We start from the raw sequence: 23,989 nt of genomic DNA, 5'->3' as shown, positions 1-23,989 counted from the left end.
TGAATAGTGCTTTTCTTCAAAATTTATAAAATCTGTTAACATGCAAAAGATTATTATAGTATTGTATAACGCATGTTTCTCTAAAGTTACATTTTTCATATATCAATTTTCTCTTGATTCCGGATTGACAGCTGGACCAAGTCTCAAAACAGTAGGAGAAGATTATACCAATGTAAGCTTGAAGAGTCTTCCACTTCCCACAGTGCTGAAAAGCTTGTATCCTTGCATCCCAGCATGCTGTTTGTAGAAGTGGCAGAAGTGGCACTGCTATAGGAAGAAAGTGGCTTCTGTTGCTACTTTGCTAACAGACCAGATAGCTAAATGAAACAGTTCTACGACAGAGTGTTCTTGCACCAAATTACATCACTAGAGGTTATTGAATGCAGAAAAATTAATGGAGAGGTGTATTGAGGACCTTGCACAAAGAAAACTTACACAAAAATGCTTGTCCAAGGAAATTAGATGTGGGAACATCATGCTCAGTCTGCTTCAGCCCAGCCACCAGCAGAATTTGGGCATGGTCCCAAGGGCAGGATGTATGCCTGCACAATGTTGTTTGTATGAGGGGAAATGGAGGAACGCTTGTGTGCAGAGGGGAGGACATGGCTGTGATCCCTGCCTTTACATCTCCTGCTTGGCAGTGCCTCAGTGAGGAATCTAGGCTGTCCCTGCAGTACACACAGCTGGGGCGTCTGAGAATGATGTTCAGGAGGCACAAATGGAAGGGTTTATTCAGACAAAATACAGAATGGGGAAATAAAAACTAGCAAATGCTAGAAGAAAGGAACCAAATGAAGCAAAGGGGGAAGTTTGGTTTTGTTTTTTTGGGGTTTTTTTGGTTGGTTGGTTGGTTGGTTTTTTTTTTTTAAGTAAAAAGACTTTAGTGGTGGACTGAATCTTATGCTTTAGGCAAGGAGAAGTGTGGAGGTTAGAAATGTGTATGTAATGTACTGTTGCCGGTGAGGTAAAAACCACAGATGCGAAAGCAGTGCTGCCCAGGGGTGTCAACAGCTCTGCGAGTTCCCCCATGTGCTATGCTGTGCCTGAGTTTCAGTTAGTCTCTTCCTCTGCATGTTATATATGTGTTTCGCCCCTAAGCAGGTGCCCAACAGCAGCAGTGTATGCACGGACTGCTCCAGGGCAATTGGCTTGTGCTTTTGGAGCTGCACATGGCCCTTGGGCTCCTGAGCGGTGGCTCAGGGTAGGTGCTGAAGTGTGGTCTCAGGGGCAGCAGGCAGGTGGAACATGGGACATGCTGGCATTGGAGGAGTGGATTTGTCTGATGGTGCTGCGGGAGGAGGTGCACACTGAGGTGTGTGGATGTGAGAATTACCAGACTGCACTCGTCCTGCAGAGCTGCTGAGAAGCTGTGTTGGTGCATGGGCGTGCGCCCAGGTGAGCTTGGCGGGACTGAGGGTGGCCTGGTAGAGACACCTGCGGGGGCCGCTGTCGGTCTGCGTGGGCTGCAGGCTGCAAGCTACAAACAAGTTAAAATTGTGTGGTTTTTCAGGGAGTTCATGGAAGGATTAAGTACAGTTGCAATGAAAATGCTTCTTGCTGGGTGTATAAAGCTTTAAATTTCCATTTTTTCCTTTGGGGAGTTAACAAAACATTATTTAGGTTTCCTTTTATACTGTATCGCTTGTGTTTCCCTCTCAAATGCAATGGAGTAAGGGGTTGCTTGTTCATGCTATAGCTCATTAAAGGAGGGTGTTAGATCAGTCACATCGGACTCGTGTTCTTTAGAAACCTCAATTCTTGGTACTCTTAGGGCAAAGCACAGATGTGAAATCAATGTGACATGCACTTTTGTGTCAGTGTATGGCTGCTCTGCTCTTCCAATTGCTCCTCACTACCACGTGTAGGAAATAGGATAAAGTATGACAGATTACATTAAAAAATGTAGTACGCTACATATTTCAGAAGGAAAATCCTTATTCCTACTGAAAGTTTACTGGTTGTATTATACTTTATGAGGGCTTGCTGGCTTTGGATCTTTTGCTGAAGAAGTCATAGCAATGGCACCTTAACTCCAGCTCAACAGTCTGTGTTAGCAATTGTTTTTAAAATAACAGAATCACAGAATGTTAGGGGTTGGAAGGGACCTCTAGAGATCATCTAGTCCAACCCCACTGCCAGAGCAGGGTCACCTAGGTTGGACAGGAATGCATCCAGGCGGCTTTTGAATATCGCCAGAGAAGGAGACTCAACCTCTCTGGGCAGCCTGTTCCAGTGCTCTGTCACACTCAAAGTAAAGAAGTTTTTCCTCATGTTCAGATGGAACTTCCTGTGTTGCAGTTTGTACCCATTGCCCCTTGTTCTGTTGCTGTGCACCACTGAAAAGAGTCTGGCTCCATCCTCTTGACATCCACCCTTTAGATATTATTATAAACTGATGAGATCCCCTCTCAGTCTTCTCTTCTCCAGGCTAAACAGACCCAGGACTCTCAGCCTTTCCTCATAAGAGAGGTGTTCCAGTCCCTTGATCATCTTTGTAGCCTTCTGCTGGACTCTCTCCAGCAGTTCCCTGTCTTTCTTGAACTGGGGAGCCCAGAACTGGACACAGTACTCCAGATGCAGCCTCACCAGGGCAGAGTAGAGGGGGAAGATGACCTCCCTCGACTTGCTGGCTACATTGTTTTTAATGCATCCCAGGATACTGTTGGCCTTCTTGTCCACAAGGGCACATTGCTGGCTCATGGTCAACTTGTTGTCCACCAGGACTCCCAGGTCCCTCTTCTGCAGAGATGCTTTCCAGCAGGTCAGCCCCTAACCTGTACTGGTGCATGGGGTTATTCCTCCCCAGGTGCAGGACCCTACGCTTGCCCTTGTTGAATTTCATTAGGTTCCTCTCCGCCCAACTTTCCAGCCTGTCCAGGTCTCACTGAATGGCGGCACAGCCTTCTGGTGTGTCAGCCACTCCTCCTAGTTTTGTATCATCAGCAAACATACTGAGGGTGCACTCTATCCCTTCCTCCAGGTCATTGATGAATATATTGAACAAGACTGGGCCCAGTACTGACCCCCTGGGGATCACTGCTAGTTACAGGCCTCCAACTAGACTCTGTGCTGCTGATCACAACCCTCTGAGCTCTGCCATTCATCCAGTTCTCAATCCACCCGACTGTCCATTCATCTAACCCACTCTTCCGAAGCTTCCCTATGAGGATGCTGCGGGAGACCGTGTCAAAAGCCTTGCTGAAGTCGAGGTAGACAACGCCCACTGCTCTCCCCTCATCCACCCAGCCAGTTGTTCCATCGTAGAAGGCTATCAGATTGGTCAAGCATGATTTCCCCTTGGTCAATCCATGTTGGCCACTCCAGATAACCTTCTTTTCCTCCACATGCTTAGAGATGACATCCAGAATGAGCTGTTCCATCACCTTTCCAGGGATGGAGGTGAGGCTGACTGGGCTGCAGTTTTCCCGGGTCCTCCTTGCCTTTTTTGAAGACTGGAGTGACGTTGGCTTTCCTCCAGTCCTCAGGCACCTCTCCTGTTCTCCATGACCTTTCAGAGATGATGGAGAGCAGCTTCTCAATAACATCTGCCAGTTCCCTCAGCACTCATGGGTGCATCCCATCAGGGCCCATGGATTTGAGGGTGTTGAGTTTGCCTAAATGATCTCTAACCCAATCCTCCTCAATCGAGGAAAAGTCTTCCTTTCTCCAGGCGCTCTCTCTCTTACCTCCAGGGTCTGGGATTCCTGAGGGCCGGCCTTAGCAGTAAAGACTGAAGCAAAGAAGGCATTCAGTAACTCTGCCTTTTCTGCATCCTCCGTCACCAGGGCACCCACCTCATTCAGCAGTGGGCCCACATTTTCCCTAGTCTTCCTTTCACTGCTGATGTACTTGAAGAAGCCCTTCTTATTGTCCTTGACATCCCTTGCCAGGTTTAATTCCAAGTGAGCCCTAGCCTTCCTCATTGCATCCCTGCATACTCAGACAACATTCTTATACTTCTCCCAAGTGGCCAGTCCCTTTTTCCACATTCTATAAACTTCCTTCTTCCTTCTGAGTTTTCCCAGAAGCTCCTTGCTCATCCATGCAGGTTTCCTGCCCCCTTTGCCTGATTTCTTACTCCTAGGGATGCACCGATCTTGAGCTTGGAGGAAGTGATGCTTGAATATTAACCATCTCTCTTGGACCCCCCTTCCTTCTAGAGCCTTAGCCCATGGGATTCCTCCAAGTAGGCCCTTGAAGAGGCCAAAGTCAGCTCTCCTGAAGTCCAGGGTTGGAATTCTACTTTTTGCCCTGCTTCTTCCACGCAGGATCCTGAACTCCACCATCTCGTGGTCACTGCAACTGAGGTTGCCCCCAACCTTCACATCCCCAACTAGTCCTTCTTTGTTTGTTAGTACGAGGTCCAGCAGTGTACCTCTCCTCATTGGTTCTTCTACCACCTGTGTCAAAAAGTTATTGTCAATGCTCTGCAGAAACCTCTGGGACTGTGTGTGCCTGACTGTGTTGCCTTTCCAGCAAATGTCAGGGTGGTTGAAGTCCCCATGAGAACCAGGGCCTGTGATCGTGAGGCTATTTCCATCTCTCTGTAGAAGGCCTCACTGATGACTTCTTCCTGATCAGGTGGCCTGTAAAATGATGATTTGTGTTAAATTGCAGGCCATTTAATTTTAGTTGAATTACCAACTTATTGAATGCCCACAATAAATGGATATCAGAATACAATTTCAGGGTTCTTCCCTCCTATGTCGGGACATTTAATGTTGTATCAGCCTAGAAGGGAGACAGACAAGCCTTTGTGGAATGCACCTCAGGAAACATTCCCACCCATGGGAGACTCTCAGAAGAGTCTAAGTAGTGTGGCTTTCACATGGTATTTTATTTACTCACCACTCAGTTTTCTGTTCATTGAGTTTTTCACTTGTACACTGACTGTCCCGTTATAGCATCTGCTAGTGTATCAAACCTGAGACAGTTTACAGTATGTGGTCAGGAATCATCTTCTATTTATCACTTTTTTTTTTAAACCCTCTTCTTCCTACCTCTATCTGCATTTCTCCATGCAGGGATTAAAATAACTTCTGGAAAATTTTTCCATCTGCTAATGGGTCACTTGTGTTTCCTTTCTAGGCCGAATTCACCAAGCTATGGTAACATCCCAAAATGCAGATAATGAAAGCGTAACCGTTGAATGGATTGAAAATGGAGATACTAAAGGAAAAGAGGTAAACCTAGTTATTTTAGAACTTTTCTCTTTTAAAAAATGTGTATTCCACATTAATACTACTTTGGAATTTGCACTGGAAACAAAGAGAAAATATCAGGTCCCATGGGACCTGATGAAATCCATCCACGGGTCCTGAGGGAACTGGCAGATGAAGTTGCTAAGCCACTTTCTATTATATTTGAAAAGTCGTGGCAGTCCAGTGAAGTTCCCACTGACTGTAAAAGGTGAAAGATAACCCCCAGTTTCAAAAAGGGAAAAAAGTAAGACCCGGGGAACTACAGACTGCTCAGTCTCATCTCTATGCCCAGCAAGATCATGGAGCAGATCCTACTAGAAACTCTGCTAAGGCACATGGAAAATAAGGAGGTGATCAGTGACAGCCAACATGGCTTCACTAAGGGCAAGTCATGCCTGACAAACCTGGTGCCCTTCTACAATGGTGTTACAGTGTTGGTGGATAAGGGAAGAGCAACAGAGGTCATTTACTTGGACTTATGCAAAGTGTTTGACACTGTCCTGCATGACATCCTGGTCTCATCCTGGTCCAAGTGGAAACCAGTGACGAGTGGCATTCCTCAGGGGTCAGTACTGGGACCAGTGCTGTTTAACATCTTTGTCGGTGACATGGACAGCAGGACTGAGCGCACTCTCAGCAAGTTTGCCGATGACACCAAGCTGTGTGGCACAGTCAACACACTGGAGGGAAGGGATGCCATCCAGAGGGACCTGGACAGGCTTGAGAGGTGGGCCTGTGCCAACCTCATGAAGTTCAACAAGGCCAAGTGCAAGGTCCTGCACCTGGGTCACGGCAATCCCAGGCACAAATACAGGCTGCGCAGAGAATGGCTTGAGAACAGCCCTGAGGAGAAGGACTTGGGGGTGTTGGTGGATGAGAAGCTCAACGTGAGCAGGCAATGTGCGCTCGCAGCCCAGAAAGCCAACTGCATCCTGGGCTGCATCAAAAGAAGCATGGCCAGCAGGTTGAGGGAGGTGATTCTGCCCCTCTACTCTGCTCTCGTGAGACCCCACCTGGAGTACTGTGTCCAGCTCTGGAGCCCCCAACATAAGAAGGACATGGACCTGTTGGAGCGAGTCCAAATGAGGGCCATGAAGATGATGAGAGGGCTGGAGCACCTATGCTATGAGGACAGGCTGAGAGAGTTGGGGCTGTTCAGCCTGGAGAAGAGAAGGCTCCAGGGAGACCTCATAGCAGCCTTCCAGTACCTAAAGGGGGCCTATAGGAGAGATGGGGAGGGACTCTTTGTGAGGGAGTGTAGTGATAGGATGAGGGGTGTGATAAATGATTTAATCGCAAACAGGATTCCAATTAGAATTTATTAATTTATTAAAGGAATAAAGGCAAGCAAACAGCGCTGGGTGTGCCGGGAGTCTCTGCCCAACCAAGACACACACCTTACAGACCCCATTTTTGGTTTATATCTCCTATACTAATACATATTCATAACTGCCTCTAAAATGGTTGGCCCTTGCCAAAAATGGGTGTATCCCCCCTCTTACAGGTCACTATGCAGATAACAACAGGACCGGTTTAAGTTGGTATTCTAGAATGTTCGCCAGGTGGCTCCTGCAAAACACAGACACGACAGACACACCGTCTCGTCTGCGGCCAGACAGACAAAACAATCAAAGGTCACACTTCACCCTGTGGCCTTAACACTGTCCACACTGACACGAATCATTTAAGCACATTTCACAAACCCCCATTTTCTTTTTCTATGGCATTGATTCGTGTTTTTGTTTCCAACCGAATACTTGCCGAATGGGTATTAGTTTTGAATCTTCTTTTGTCTTTAGTATCATCAGAGAAAGAGTTTTCTCTTTCCCTGGTTCTGAATTGTGAAATTCAAAGGAACCTTTTAGTCAGGAGAAAAGTGATTATGCAGGATTATGGATCAGGACTTCACGTCCTTTTCCGGCTTCAATACTTACATTAAAAACGGATGAAAAGTCTGAGAAAGAAGAAGGAAACAAAGACGAAAAAGGGAAGGAAAAAGATGATAAAGGGGAACCACTGGATAACTTACCATCTCCATATCCTAACAATCCTCCTCCAACGGCGGCTCTCCCTCCAGGGGCCGTAGTACCCCCACCAGTGCCACCGTTACCCCTGCCTCCACCACCGACAGCACCGGAATTAGATCGACCTCCGGCTGCATGTACGAGAAGTAGAACTGCCACATTTGGGGGAGCTTCTCTATATCCCTTAGGAGAAGTACCCCTCGGAGGCAATCAGGGAGGCATCGGGTTTGTGGCAGTTCCATTAAATACCACAGATGTAAGGAATTTCAAGAAAGGAATGGGGACCCTATTAGATGATCCCCTTGGAGTAGCAGAAAAACTAGACCAATTTTTAGGACCTAATACTTATACCTAGGAAGAAATACAATCCATTTTAGGGATCTTATTTACTGCTGAGGAAAAGGGACAAAAATTTTTGTAGCAGCAGTAAAAGAAAGTCAGAAAAATCAGAATCCGTTTAGAGAGAAAAGGGAAAAAAGAATAGAGCAGACACCCAGAGGACAGCCTCATAGGGAGAGATTCACAATTCCTGTCTGTTACTACTGTAACAAGAGGGGACATGTTCAGAGGAACTGTCGTAAGCGAGAACAAGATGAGAAAATGTTCAAAGAAGAATAGGGGTGTCAGGGGCTATATCTTTTGGGGACTTAAACATCAACAGAGCCCTTGATAAAATTATTAATAGGTCCCCATAAGGAGGAGGTTTTATTTTTAGTGGATACAGAAGCTGAAAAATCAACCATTCAGAAACTTCCAAAAGGAATAGAGATAGGGAAGAATTACATGTCAGTAGTCGGGGCAAAAGGAGAACCTTTTAAAGTCCCTATCTTGAAAGATGTAGAAGTAGAAACAGAAAAGAAAATTTGTCTTAATGATTTACTTTTGCTCCCTGAAGCGGAATACAAATCACTAGGAAGGGATCTGATTTTGAAGTTAAACTTGAGCATTCAGAGTCAGGGGAACAAACTGCAGATCAAATTATATACTTTAACACAGGAGGATGAAGAAGCTATTAACCCCTCGGTGTGGTATAAAGAAGGGGAAACTGGAAAAATAAAAATGGACCCCATAAGCGTTCAAATAATAGACCCACATCGTTCGATTAGAATCAAGCAATACCCTATACCCATGGAGGGTCGAAAAGGATTAAAACCTGTAGTTGACAGACTTTTGGAAAAAGGAACCTTGGAACCATGTATGTCACCTCATAATACACCCATCCTCCCTGTAAAGAAACCGGACGGGTCATACAGAATGGTACAGGATTTAAGAGCTGTAAATCAGCGAACGATTACTAAATTCCCTGTAGTGGCAAATCCCTATACTTTATTAAGTCATATTTCTCCCAGACATATTTGGTATAGTGTGATAGATTTGAAAGATGCTTTTTGGGCCTGTCCTCTGGACGAGGGATCTAGAGATTATTTTGCTTTCGAGTGGGAGGACCCCGAAACGGGACGGAAACAGCAATTAAGATGGACGGTATTACCACAGGGGTTTACGGAGTCACCAAATTTATTTGGGCAAACTTTAGAGAAAATCTCGCAGGATTTTACATTACCCCAGGAGATAAAATTATTGCAATATGTAGATGATTTATTAGTAGCAGGAGAAACTGAAGAGGGGACCCGAGAAGCTACTATTAAATTGTTAAATTTTGTAGGGGAGAAGGGATTGAAAGTGTCCCGATCAAAACTACAGTTTGTAGAACAGGAAGTAAAATACTTAGGACATTGGCTAAGTAAGGGAAAGAAGAAACTAGATTCTGATAGGATATCTGGGATTCTATCTTTAAGACCCCCACAAACTAAAAAGGAGGTTCGGCAAATATCCTAATAATGGATATTGTAGATCATGGCTTGAAAATTATAGTGACAAGGTAAAATTTCTATATGAAAAATTAACTAGTAACCAACTTAAGTGGTTTACAGAAGATGACCAGAAATTCGAGGAAATAAAAAAAAGGCATTAATACAAGCACCTGTATTGAGCCTCCCAGATTTAGAAAAACCTTTCCATCTTTTTGTGAATACATCAAATCAGACAGCATATGGAGTTCTTACTCAAGACTGGGCAGGAATAAAAAAACCTGTGGGGTACTGTTCTAAATTACTTGATCCAGTAAGTAGAGGATGGCCTGCTTGTCTCCAAGCTTTGGTAGCTACCGCATTATTAATAGAGGAAGTTCGGAAAATTACCTTTAGTGCTCCTTTAAAAGTGTATACCCCACACAATGTCAGGAGTGTTTTACAACAAAAGGCAGAAAAATGGTTAACGGACAGCCGGATCTTGAAATATGAAGCAATATTAATAGACTCCCCCGATTTAGAACCAAGGGTGACTTCTGCTCAGAGTCCAGCACAGTTTTTGTTTGGAGAGCCATCAAAGGAAGTACAACATAATTGTTTAGAGGTAATTGAGACCCAGACTAAGGTGAGGCCAGACTTAAGAGATACTGAGTTAGAAAATGCAGAAGTGTTATTTGTAGATGGCTCCCCCCCGTGTGGTGGAAGGGAGGAGAAAATCAGGATATGCCATAATTAATAAAAATTTAGAACTTATAGAATCAGGACCTCTGAGTCCATCATGGTCAGCTCAAGCTTGTGAGCTGTATGCCCTTTGTAGAGCCCTGGAATTATTAAAAGGAAAAAGCAGGACCATATTTACGGATTCTAAATATGCGTATGGAGTAGTCCACACTTTTGGAAAAATTTGGGAGGAAAGAGGTTTAATTAATACCCAAGGAAGGAATCTAATACATCAAGAATTAGAGGAGAAAGAAAAGAAATTTACCCCTGAGGAACAGGCAAAATTAGAGAAAATAGGAGCTAAGTTAGAACAGGGAAAATGGATGCTGCCCGACGGGCGAGAGATGTTGCGAAAAGCTTATGCCAGGGAAATATTAGAACGATTACACACACAAACACATTGGGGTACAAAGGCGATAAGTGATCATTTCCTTAAACAATTTGGCTGTATTGGGATTTTTTGAAATAGCAAAGCAAATCACGCGAGGATGTTTAACTTGTCAAAAAGTAAACAAGGAAGTGTTTCGACAAGCAGCCACGGGAGGAAGGAAAACAGCTTATAGACCTTTTGAAAGAATACAAGTCAATTTTACTGAATTGCCTAAGGTAGGGAGAATAAAATATTTACTAGTAATACTAGATCATTTAACACAATGGGTAGAAGCTTACCCTGTAGCACGAGCTACGGCACAGATGGTAGTAAAAATCTTATTAGAACACCTAATACCTAGATATGGGATAATCCAGTATATTGATTCTGATCAGGGCACACATTTTACTTCTAAAATAATAAAATTATTATGTCAATCATTAGGTATTCAATGGGAATACCACACTCCGTGGCACCCACAAAGCTCAGGGAAAGTAGAAAGAATGAATCAAACAATAAAACAGCAATTGGCTAAATTAATGATTGAGACATAGATGTCCTGGACGAAATGCCTACCATTGGCACTATTAAACATAAGAACTAAGCCACACAGTGAGACTGGATTATCGCCATATGAAATGTTATATGGAATGCCTTACTCCCAAGGGATGCCCCTGGGGAATAATGTAGTTGAAGATTATAGTATCCAAAAATATATAATATCCATTGGAAAAAGGTTAAAAGAACTACGAGAGATTGGGATGATGGCTCAAACACCACCATTAGGATTTGACACATGTGTCGCGAGTGAAAGGTCCATTGAAGGAGTGGAGAGTCACATCTGAGCCCGGAGAAGCCAAGCTAACCATCAGACGAACTTAAAGAGACCTTCATCAAGAAGCATAAGCTAAGTTGCTGTGGGAATTTCATTGTAACTACTCCTGTAGAATTAGTGGACAGGGATAAATACCTATTAGGAAAGGTAATTTAGTCCATTGTGTAAACGGTGTTGTTTATTTTTAAGGGCAAAGTGTTCTACATGTTTTAAAATATATCATTTTCCAAAAAAGAAGTCAAGGATCTAGGAAACAGTTTAGAATTTTTGTGCATTCGCTGTGGGGCCACCACTCCCCTATATAACCTACCATGGGTTAGGCTTTATTGTTGTCAATTTAATCAAAGAGTGTTTCTTGATTGAAGGTTACCCCTTAAAAGATTAAGGAAGAGGGCAAGACCGGAGGGGAACGAGTGGTGCGGCTTGAAAGGTCTGCCAAGGGCTGCAACCCCTTCGGGCTGTGACTGCCGATCACTATGGCCCTGACCGGACCTCTTCTGGTCCTATTTGGGGTAAGCTCCTTGACTCTGGTTATGGCAAACAACTGCAGCCAGTGCATAGTAACTACTAGGAGGGGACGGGTAAGTTCCCAGACTTTGGTTTATAATATCGAAATAAAAGAAAGAATAAGGGAATCGGTACAGCACAGACTACTATTTAACTCATTTTATCATGAAATAGAAACAGGAGTGGAATATGAAATTCCCACAGTTGCTAAAAATCTATTTGTAAATCTTGCTGAAAACATTGCTAAGTCATTAAATGTAACTAATTGTTATGTTTGTGGTGGAACAAACCAAGGTGATCGATGGCCATGGGAGGCTATGGAGAGCAACATTAGTAATCCTCAAATATGGAAAACAATGGGAAAGGGTAACAGGAAACAACAGTGGGTACTTCAAACGAGTATAATTGGAAGGAGTTGTTGGCAAAATTTAAGAGAGAATGGAAAACAAGTAGGTAATCTAGAGTGTGAAGGAGGTTACCTATGGAACGAAACTCAGAATAAATGGGATAAGTGGGGGAGTCCATGGGAAATGAGTGATCAATTTAAAAATTGGACCAATGGAACAAACATACCAAATGGATGGCCCACTCCTGAAGGACATTATTGGATTTGTGGTAAACTAGCTTATGTGTTTTTGCCACAAAATTGGACGGGATCCTGTGTATTGGGAATTATAAGGCCCAGTTTTTTCCTGTTACCTATAAATTAAGGAGAGCGATTGGGAGTCCAAGTGTATGCTGAAGCTGGTGAATTAAGAAAAAGGCACTATAAACAGAGTCTACAAATTGGACATTGGAAAGATAAAGATTGGCCTCCCAAAACAGTCATTGCCTACTATGGTCCAGCCACATGGGCAGAAGATGGATCCTGGGGCTATAGAACTCCAATATATATGCTAAATAGAATAATTAGATTACAAGCTGTATTAGAAATAATTGTAAATACAACTGGAGATGCCCTTGGACGAATTGCGAGACAAAATACCAAGATGAGAACTGCTTTGTAACAAAATCGCTTAGCCTTGGATTATTTGCTAGCACAAGAGGGAGGTGTTTGTGGGAAGTTTAACCTTAGTAATTGTTGTTTAGAAATTGATGATGAAGGGGAAGCTGTAAATGAACTTGTAAAAGAAATGAAGAAAATTGGACATGTCCCAGTTCAGACTTGGACTGGAGTCGACCTAGAAGGATTCTGGGAAAACTTTACGGGAGGTGATTGGCTTACTAAAATCGGGATTGTTATATTGGGGGCATTTGCAGGATTGTTAATAATTCCATGTTTTATACCTTGTTTTATTAGACTAATACACTCAGTTATACAAGGAATGCAGATAGCTACAGTACCTGTTGATTCATGTGATAAATGATTTAATCGGAAACAGGATTCCAATTAGAATTTATAATTTATTAAAGGAATAAAGGCAAGCAAACAGCGCTGGGTGCGCCGGGAGTCTCTGCCCAACCAAGACACACACCTTACAGACCCCATTTTTGGTTTATATCTCCTATACTAATACATATTCATAACTGCCTCTAAAATGGTTGGCCCTTGCCAAAAATGGGTGTATCCCCCCTCTTACAGGTCACTATGCAGATAACAACAGGACTGGTTTAAGTTGGTATTCTAGAATGTTCGCCAGGTGGCTCCTGCAAAACACAGACATGATAGACACACCGTCTCGTCTGCGGCCAGACAGACAAAACAATCAAAGGTCACACTTCACCCTGTGGCCTTAACACTGTCCACACTGACACGAATCAGTTAAGCGCATTTCACAATCCCCCATTTTCTTTTTCTATTGGAATTGATTCGTGTTTTTGTTTCCAACCGAGTTAATACTTGCCGAATGGGTATTAGTTTTGAATCTTCTTTTGTCTTTAGTATCATCAGGGAAAGAGTTTTCTCTTTCCCTGGTTCTGAATCAACAGGTACTGTAGCTATCTGCTATCTGCAAACCCCAAATAGGACCAGAAGAGGTCCGGTCAGGGCCATAGTGATCGGCGGTCACAGCCCGAAGGGGTTGCAGCCCTTGGCAGACCTTTCAAGCCGCACCACTCGTTCCCCTCCGGTCTTGCCCTCTTCCTTAATCTTTTAAGGGGTAACCTTCAATCAAGAAACACTCTTTGATTAAATTGACAACAATAAAGCCTAACCCATGGTAGGTTATATAGGGGAGTGGTGGCCCCACAGCGAATGCACAAAAATTCTAAACTGTTTCCTAGATCCTTGACTTCTTTTTTGGAAAATGATATATTTTAAAACATGTAGAACACTTTGCCCTTAAAAATAAACAACACCGTTTACACAATGGACTAAATTACCTTTCCTAATAGGTATTTATCCCTGTCCACTAATTCTACAGGAGTAGTTACAATGAAATTCCCACAGCAACTTAGCTTATGCTTCTTGATGAAGGTCTCTTTAAGTTCGTCTGATGGTTAGCTTGGCTTCTCCGGGCTCAGATGTGACTCTCCACTCCTTCAATGGACCTTTCACTCGCGACACATGTGTCAAATCCTAATGGTGGTGTTTGAGCCATCATCCCAATCTCTCGTAGTTCTTTTAACCTTTTTCCAATGGATATTATATATTTTTGGATACTATAATCTTCAACTACATTATTCCCCAGGGGCATCCCTTGGGAGTAAGGCATTCCATATAACATTTCATATGGCGATAATCCAGTCTCACTGTGTGGCTTAGTTCTTATGTTTAATAGTGCCAATGGTAGGCATTTCGTCCAGGACATCTATGTCTCAATCATTAATTTAGCCAATTGCTGTTTTATTGTTTGATTCATTCTTTCTACTTTCCCTGAGCTTTGTGGGTGCCACGGAGTGTGGTATTCCCATTGAATACCTAATGATTGACATAATAATTTTATTATTTTAGAAGTAAAATGTGTGCCCTGATCAGAATCAATATACTGGATTATCCCATATCTAGGTATTAGGTGTTCTAATAAGATTTTTACTACCATCTGTGCCGTAGCTCGTGCTACAGGGTAAGCTTCTACCCATTGTGTTAAATGATCTAGTATTACTAGTAAATATTTTATTCTCCCTACCTTAGGCAATTCAGTAAAATCGACTTGTATTCTTTCAAAAGGTCTATAAGCTGTTTTCCTTCCTCCCGTGGCTGCTTGTCGAAACACTTCCTTGTTTATTTTTGACAAGTTAAACATCCTCGCGTGATTTGCTTTGCTATTTCAAAAAATCCCAATACAGCCAAATTGTTTAAGGAAATGATCACTTATCGCCTTTGTACCCCAATGTGTTTGTGTGTGTAATCGTTCTAATATTTCCCTGGCATAAGCTTTTCGCAACATCTCTCGCCCGTCGGGCAGCATCCATTTTCCCTGTTCTAACTTAGCTCCTATTTTCTCTAATTTTGCCTGTTCCTCAGGGGTAAATTTCTTTTCTTTCTCCTCTAATTCTTGATGTATTAGATTCCTTCCTTGGGTATTAATTAAACCTCTTTCCTCCCAAATTTTTCCAAAAGTGTGGACTACTCCATACGCATATTTAGAATCCGTAAATATGGTCCTGCTTTTTCCTTTTAATAATTCCAGGGCTCTACAAAGGGCATACAGCTCACAAGCTTGAGCTGACCATGATGGACTCAGAGGTCCTGATTCTATAAGTTCTAAATTTTTATTAATTATGGCATATCCTGATTTTCTCCTCCCTTCCACCACACGGGGGGGAGCCATCTACAAATAACACTTCTGCATTTTCTAACTCAGTATCTCTTAAGTCTGGCCTCACCTTAGTCTGGGTCTCAATTACCTCTAAACAATTATGTTGTACTTCCTTTGATGGCTCTCCAAACAAAAACTGTGCTGGACTCTGAGCAGAAGTCACCCTCGGTTCTAAATCGGGGGAGTCTATTAATATTGCTTCATATTTCAAGATCCGGCTGTCCGTTAACCATTTTTCTGCCTTTTGTTGTAAAACACTCCTGACATTGTGTGGGGTATACACTTTTAAAGGAGCACTAAAGGTAATTTTCCGAACTTCCTCTATTAATAATGCGGTAGCTACCAAAGCTTGGAGACAAGCAGGCCATCCTCTACTTACTGGATCAAGTAATTTAGAACAGTACCCCACAGGTTTTTTTATTCCTGCCCAGTCTTGAGTAAGAACTCCATATGCTGTCTGATTTGATGTATTCACAAAAAGATGGAAAGGTTTTTCTAAATCTGGGAGGCTCAATACAGGTGCTTGTATTAATGCCTTTTTTTTATTTCCTCGAATTTCTGGTCATCTTCTGTAAACCACTTAAGTTGGTTACTAGTTAATTTTTCATATAGAAATTTTACCTTGTCACTATAATTTTCAAGCCATGATCTACAATATCCATTATTAGGATATTTGCCGAACCTCCTTTTTAGTTTGTGGGGGTCTTAAAGATAGAATCCCAGATATCCTATCAGAATCTAGTTTCTTCTTTCCCTTACTTAGCCAATGTCCTAAGTATTTTACTTCCTGTTCTACAAACTGTAGTTTTGATCGGGACACTTTCAATCCCTTCTCCCCTACAAAATTTAACAATTTAATAGTAGCTTCTCGGGTCCCCTCTTCAGTTTCTCCTGCTACTAATAAATCATCTACATATTGCAATAATTTTATCTCCTGGGGTAATGTAAAATCCTGCGAGATTTTCTCTAAAGTTTGCCCAAATAAATTTGGTGACTCCGTAAACCCCTGTGGTAATACCGTCCATCTTAATTGCTGTTTCCGTCCCGTTTCGGGGTCCTCCCACTCGAAAGCAAAATAATCTCTAGATCCCTCGTCCAGAGGACAGGCCCAAAAAGCATCTTTCAAATCTATCACACTATACCAAATATGTCTGGGAGAAATATGACTTAATAAAGTATAGGGATTTGCCACTACAGGGAATTTAGTAATCGTTCGCTGATTTACAGCTCTTAAATCCTGTACCATTCTGTATGACCCGTCCGGTTTCTTTACAGGGAGGATGGGTGTATTATGAGGTGACATACATGGTTCCAAGGTTCCTTTTTCCAAAAGTCTGTCAACTACAGGTTTTAATCCTTTTCGACCCTCCATGGGTATAGGGTATTGCTTGATTCTAATCGAACGATGTGGGTCTATTATTTGAACGCTTATGGGGTCCATTTTTATTTTTCCAGTTTCCCCTTCTTTATACCACACCGAGGGGTTAATAGCTTCTTCATCCTCCTGTGTTAAAGTATATAATTTGATCTGCAGTTTGTTCCCCTGACTCTGAATGCTCAAGTTTAACTTCAAAATCAGATCCCTTCCTAGTGATTTGTATTCCGCTTCAGGGAGCAAAAGTAAATCATTAAGACAAATTTTCTTTTCTGTTTCTACTTCTACATCTTTCAAGATAGGGACTTTAAAAGGTTCTCCTTTTGCCCCGACTACTGACATGTAATTCTTCCCTATCTCTATTCCTTTTGGAAGTTTCTGAATGGTTGATTTTTCAGCTTCTGTATCCACTAAAAATAAAACCTCCTCCTTATGGGGACCTATTAATAATTTTATCAAGGGCTCTGTTGATGTTTAAGTCCCCAAAAGATATAGCCCCTGACACCCCTATTCTTCTTTGAACATTTTCTCATCTTGTTCTCGCTTACGACAGTTCCTCTGAACATGTCCCCTCTTGTTACAGTAGTAACAGACAGGAATTGTGAATCTCTCCCTATGAGGCTGTCCTCTGGGTGTCTGCTCTATTCTTTTTTCCCTTTTCTCTCTAAACGGATTCTGATTTTTCTGACTTTCTTTTACTGCTGCTACAAAAATTTTTGTCCCTTTTCCTCAGCAGTAAATAAGATCCCTAAAATGGATTGTATTTCTTCCTAGGTATAAGTATTAGGTCCTAAAAATTGGTCTAGTTTTTCTGCTACTCCAAGGGGATCATCTAATAGGGTCCCCATTCCTTTCTTGAAATTCCTTACATCTGTGGTATTTAATGGAACTGCCACAAACCCGATGCCTCCCTGATTGCCTCCGAGGGGTACTTCTCCTAAGGGATATAGAGAAGCTCCCCCAAATGTGGCAGTTCTACTTCTCGTACATGCAGCCGGAGGTCGATCTAATTCCGGTGCTGTCGGTGGTGGAGGCAGGGGTAACGGTGGCACTGGTGGGGGTACTACGGCCCCTGGAGGGAGAGCCGCCGTTGGAGGAGGATTGTTAGGATATGGAGATGGTAAGTTATCCAGTGGTTCCCCTTTATCATCTTTTTCCTTCCCTTTTTCGTCTTTGTTTCCTTCTTCTTTCTCAGACTTTTCATCCGTTTTTAATGTAAGTATTGAAGCCGGAAAAGGACGTGAAGTCCTGATCCATAATCCTGCATAATCACTTTCCTCCTGACTAAAAGGTTCCTTTGAATTAACATATAGATTTAAGGCCTGGCAAATCCAGTCTTCTAAGGATCCAAAACCAGGCCAAAAGACATGTGGTTTTAAAGGTTTCTTCGGCCATTCAATCATACAATAGTGAACTAATTTTAATTTACTTTTTCCTTTTCTGGGGCCCCTTTCATTCCAATTCCTAATCATTATTCCTAATGGACTTTCCAATGGTATATCTGGTAATTTGCTCCCTTTCCTCTGGTCCTGGGTCTTCGATTTTGTCTGACCCATCTAGGAATTTTACTGTGGCAATTCCTACAGCCCTTGGTTACCAGTAAGAGTGTCTTGCAGGGGGTTTAGGACCTATCACCCACCCACGAATCCTATAGGAATCGCTTCGGTCCTTCACCGGCCAAGTCCCTCGCAGGAGATTGGAACCGCGGTTAGAAGACCTCCACAATCACTTCGGAACCAGGTTCCGTCTCAATCACACTCTTACACACAGGCAACCGAATCCCACCCAACCGAACGGTATACACTTTAAATACTTACGACTCCGTCGTCTTCGTTCGGATCTTCGCGCGCAGAATTACGGGTAAAATAAACTGCTGCAGCCGGCAAGGGAGCTCATAAAAATAAAAATCAAAATCTTTTCTTTGCTTGCCTTTGCTCAGGTTCAGGATGGCGTTAGTCCCGACCTGGCCTGATCAGGAGCCACCTAATGGTGGGGCGCCCCTCCTAGATCAAGTCAGAATTCAGGAACTAAGACCATCCCAGACGAGCCCCCAAATTGTGATAAATGATTTAATCGCAAACAGGATTCCAATTAGAATTTATAATTTATTAAAGGAATAAAGGCAAGCAAACAGCGCTGGGTGTGCCGGGAGTCTCTGCCCAACCAAGACACACACCTTACAGACCCCATTTTTGGTTTATATCTCCTATACTAATACATATTCATAACTGCCTCTAAAATGGTTGGCCCTTGCCAAAAATGGGTGTATCCCCCCTCTTACAGGTCACTATGCAGATAACAACAGGACTGGTTTAAGTTGGTATTCTAGAATGTTCGCCAGGTGGCTCCTGCAAAACACAGACATGATAGACACACCATCTCGTCTGCGGCCAGACAGACAAAACAATCAAAGGTCACACTTCACCCTGTGGCCCTAACACTGTTCCACACTGACACGAATCAGTTAAGCACATTTCACAGGGGTAATGGTTTTAATCTGAAAGAGGGGTGTCAGTGGTTTATCTGGCAACACAGAACCACGAGGCCATTCTCTTGCTCCCCCCCCACCGGTGGGGGAGAATCGGAAGAAAAATGCAAACCTCGTTGGTTGAGACAAAGGCAGTTTAACAAAACAGCAAAGGGAACAGGAAAACAAGAACAACAACAATACTAATAGAGGAATGTAGAAACATGATTTACGGTACCACCGCTCACCGACCAGACCCCGGAAGCCCCAGCCCGCTCCAAGCTGTGACTTCCTGCTCCCCCCCCGCCCCGGCCAGCTCCCAGCTATAGACTGGGCATGGCTCACGTGTTATGAAATACCTGTGTCCTCTGACAGATCCTGGTGAAAATTAACCCTATCCCTGCCAGAACCAGGACAAGGGGAGATTTATATTAGATATGTGAAAAATAGTGAAGGTATTGTTGGCTTTCGCCATAATAACAAGGCTATAAATCTTTGACTTATAAGGATAACTAACCTTTAGTAAATTAGGAAACATGAGAAACCTCAAAGATAACAACTAACAGCAACTATGAAGAAAAACATCCGAGAGAAATAAAAGAGAACTTCTCCAAAAGACTCCACAAGTGATTAACAGAAGGAAACAGATGCATAGGAGAAGGGAGTTGATGATAATCGATCCTACCAGAAGGAAACACATGCATGGGAAAAGGGAGCTGATCCTACCAGAAGGAAACAGATGCATGGGAAAAGGGAACTGAAGATCATCGATCCTCAGAAACAATTCAGAAGGAAACACACAAATAGAAGAGAAAAGGGACTAATAATAATCAATCATTATCAACAATTACTCTGCCTAAAATAGTGAATATGTATGCAATATTGAATGTATATAAGACATGGTTGAAGTGTTAGCTAGTGTGCCTCTGACTTGAGTCATGCACCCAGCACTGTGCTTTTGCTTTATTGACTTTGTCCCTATAATAAAATAAGTGCCATTTCTGTTTAAGGGATCTGGCTATTTATTACAGATATTAGGAAGAAATTCTTTACTGTGAGGGTGGTGAGGCACAGGAACAGGTTGCCCAGAGAGGTGGTGGAGGCCCCATCCCTGGAAGTGTTCAAGGCCAGGTTGGATGGGGCTTTGAGCAGCCTGGTCTAGTGGGAGGTGTCCCTGCCCAGGGCAGGGAGGGTTGGAACTAGATGATCTTTAAGGTCCCTTCCAATCAAAACTATTCTATGATTCTATAAATCTTAATGTGATTGATGATTCTTTGGTTACAGGCTGTTTTGAATGGTAATTATTGGGCAAACGCTGGTTTCTGTTGTATTAAATTTGACTTCCTGAGCTCTGTGCCATAGCTTTTAAATAGTGCTTTTCATCTTTTGATTTTGAATTAGATTACAAAGGCTGACCTTGTTACCCCTTTTTTAAAAGTAGGAAAATCAAATTTTTGAGAGGGAGAATCACTTGCATTTCAGACAGGAAACAAGTGGGAGAGCTGGATTAGAAATCTTTTTGTGTTTGTATTATTGAGGGATTGAACTGCTAATTTGTTTGGTTTTTTGTTTGGTTTTGGCAATAATTTTCCAGACTTGCTTTCCTTAAGAAGCTCTGTCTGTGTGTGTCCCAGTTATGCTTTGCTATCCCCTCTTTTTGTAAATTTTGGACCACATTAGCCAGTTTCAGCTAAGATTTGGCGAAGCATCTCAGAAATAATTACACTTCATCAGTTTTGTGAAAACACAGGAAAAAGTTGTGAGACTATCCTGGTGGTCTCATCAGCTGAGCTCATCCCTCTGGACACACAGAATCTGTACAGTAGTGAGGAGTTTGAAAGGCCCAGCCAGAGGATTTTTAGGAAACCAACTTTCAATAGATCTGAAGCCAGCTATTTTTAAGATCCTGCCCCTCTCCCTCTACATTTTACATAATTTTGAATGAGAAACACTTACAAGGAAAAAAAATAGCATGATAAATTTAAACATGGTTTCAGCTGCGCTTTTATTTTTTGAGTGGTTGTAATTAATCTTTTTCTTTTGCACTCTCTGGGAAATTTCAAATAATTAAGATCTCTTTCTTTTTATGTTACAGAATGTCTTTCATATTCTGCAGTAATTGTCAAATTACCACAGTAACACTAGCTACTTCTGTTTTAATTTAATTACTTTACAAAATTATGAGTATCTATTGGTCATTTTTAATTAATCCCTTTTCTGAAGGGTGTGTTTTCAACTAATATGAAGACCAAAGCTTACATTGGTTTTAGTGAACATAAAATAAGATAATTTAGGTTATAAAATGAACAAATTGTGGGGTTAAAAACACTAAATATATTTATTGTTTATTCTCAAACATAACAGGAGAAATTAGAGTTGTTCTAAGACTCATAAATGTGTTTTATATTCTTTTACACAGATTGACTTGGAGAGCATATTTTCACTCAATCCTGATCTTGCGCCTGATGAAGATATTGAACCTAGTCCAGAGACACCACCACCACCTACTCCAGCAGCCAAAGTAAACAAAATCGTGAAGGTTGGTGCAACATGTTCATATTAAACTTACAGTACTCCTATACATGTTGTTGTGTTTGAATTTTTAAATCTAACTTTTGTGTCTGTGGAGCTACTTGATAACCGTGTTCCTTTCTTTTTCCTATGGTGAATAGGGGTTTCTAAAAATTTTCTAAGAACAGGTTTGGCAGAGAGGGAGTTGGGGACTAATATTTATATAACTCAATGTATCTCAAGGAAAAAAATGTAAAAGGTTTTGGAGATTGTTTTGAAACAGTATGTATAGTTCAAGCAGTCTTCACCCTAGTCTCTTCAGGGAAGGATTTGGCAGCAATCAGCTCTCTGTTTTGCTGATGTTGTGTTATTTTTATTTATTGGAAAGAAGCAGAGGTGGGGCTGCAGTTTACGTTTTCAATAATAAGGTGATCAAAACCCAGAGATTTCTTTCTTTATAGAGTCGACGAACTGTGGCACCTATTAAGAATGACATTCCTGCCAGAGATAACAGAGGTAAATGTTATCTCTTTCCATTTCAAGGAAGTAAAAAATATGGTAACATTTTAATCTCCTGCTCATCTAATGTTCCTTAATATTTCTGCATTTCTAATTCAGTATGTATGCATGGGACATGTAAAAGAGATGGTACATCATTCCTAGAATTACTCCTATGTATATTTAGGAATGCATGCTGTATGAATACTATTTATATGCAAGTTTAAGCGATATAGCATTAGGAAAGTTAAGCTGAATGAACTGAAGGTGCAAAAATTTGAAGTTAATTAATTATGCTATATTAAATCATGTGTGGACTTTTCCAAGTTACAGCATCCTCAGTTTGCTTCAGCTTAATTGAGTGTTTCAAAATATATTAAGTAGTGTGCTTAAAATTCTTACACTTTCAATTTTTTAGCTTAGTTTTCTAACAGTCTGTGTGTAAACATTCATTCAAAGAGTACTTAAATGCTACGGGTTATTTCTCACTCTATGGTTAAGAGCAAAAAATATATAGAAGTGCTGAAATATCAGAGGAGGATAGGTGAAAAGTGTGTATTGGATGAATACAGATGTAATGCATCTAATAACATGAGAAAGAATAGTTATTGCTTATTGTTTTCATTTTCTCTCCTGCATTAAAGTTAACTTGTACTGATGATGGTGAATATTCTTCTTCCAAACATTAATCTACTGTCATTAATTCAGACTAGATTCCATTCCATCTGTTTAAACTTGAAAAACAAGTGGGCTTGCATATCTTTGCAAGTGTTCAGACTCTTCTGCTGGACAACTGGGATCACTTTCTCCCTTCTGCCATTTGCCTCTGGGGGTGTTAAATCAGAAATCTCATGAGGAGGGGATAATTTTTTTCAAGCTAATATGGTTTAAATTTGAGACATCTTATTGATGGGCTCTCCTCACATCCATACACATTGCCATTTGTAGTAAATGGTCTGTTTCGTATGGAATAACCCTATAGCTTGTATTTTAATAGGTCCTGTGCATCTTACTATTCAGTCGGCCTAAATATTTGTTCTTTGTTGGCCTTGTAACTAAACTTTTCTCAGCACACCGTGTTGTTTAGTGTAGTTAATTCATGCTATAAACTAGATCTCCTATCCTATTTGGAATGGTCTGAGGATTTGTCTTGTCTGTCCCATTTGATACCTATTTCCATAGTTGTCTCCATGTTGCAAAGCGCGCTGGCCTTCATTTGGAATGTCACCTCTAGGCTACTAATGAAAGTTGTTACCTTCACTTTTGTACTCTTCTGGCAGACCTTGTTAGGAACATGTACAGGAAACTGGCCAGCTGAAGCAGAGCTGCTTGAAGCAACTCTTTGAAAAACAACTTAAAACACTCAGCGCTACCAAAGAGGCTTGCGTGCATGCCACTCCCACTACATTCACTGGGAACAGACATCACTCTGCATCTTCAGAAATTGGCATTCTTATCACATATCGAATCAATAAGTTTAGGTAGACATATTGATTGTATCCGTAGCCCTTTCAGTATAGTGTCAAAAAGGTTTGTTTCTTCCACTCTCAGGTTGAGCTGCACTTTGCTGCCTTTCGTTTGTATCCCTCTACTTGTCCACAGATTGTAGGTTCAATGGGGTGGGACCATTTCGTAACACCTAGAGAATGTGAAACAGTGGGTCCTTTTTTCTTACTGGGGTTTTCAGTATAATTACAATATGGTCCTTTTTTCTTACTGGGGTTTTCGGTATAATTACAATATAAATAAAATGTCAACACTTTAAACTTCAAAACCGCATATCTCCATGTACATACTTCATTCTATGCACATAATAAGTTCTACTAATTCTGTAGTGGAGTATTTAAAAATATGCACGTGCAGCATTGGTACTTAATAATTGTGCTGTGTTGGTGTATAACACTAGGAATAAAAAAAGCTGCATACCGAATGTCTATATTAATAGACTTTCTACATGTATGGCTCCCCCCTG

General features: G+C 41.7%; 1 protein-coding gene across 6 annotated transcripts in view; it reads left to right on the top strand.

The window, feature by feature from the left end:
* Positions 1-23,989, top strand: part of LOC141735510 (kinesin-like protein KIF2A) — a 116,349-nt gene that overhangs the window by 42,929 nt on the left and 49,431 nt on the right. For 5 of the 6 annotated variants that reach the window (XM_074568418.1, XM_074568416.1, XM_074568415.1 and 2 more), the window contains exons 2-4: positions 5,089-5,183; positions 21,428-21,547; positions 21,981-22,035. In XM_074568418.1, coding sequence (XP_074424519.1) covers positions 5,089-5,183; positions 21,428-21,547; positions 21,981-22,035 — 270 coding nt within the window. The remainder of the gene's footprint in view (positions 1-5,088; positions 5,184-21,427; positions 21,548-21,980; positions 22,036-23,989) is intronic. The other variant, XM_074568419.1, reaches the window with a different exon arrangement.

The sequence above is a fragment of the Larus michahellis genome, chromosome W (assembly GCF_964199755.1).
Source record: "Larus michahellis chromosome W, bLarMic1.1, whole genome shotgun sequence".
In the NCBI taxonomy this organism is placed as follows: Eukaryota; Metazoa; Chordata; class Aves; order Charadriiformes; family Laridae; genus Larus; species Larus michahellis.
Note: the sequence above shows the minus strand (reverse complement) of the source record. Positions and strands in the feature narration are given on the sequence as shown.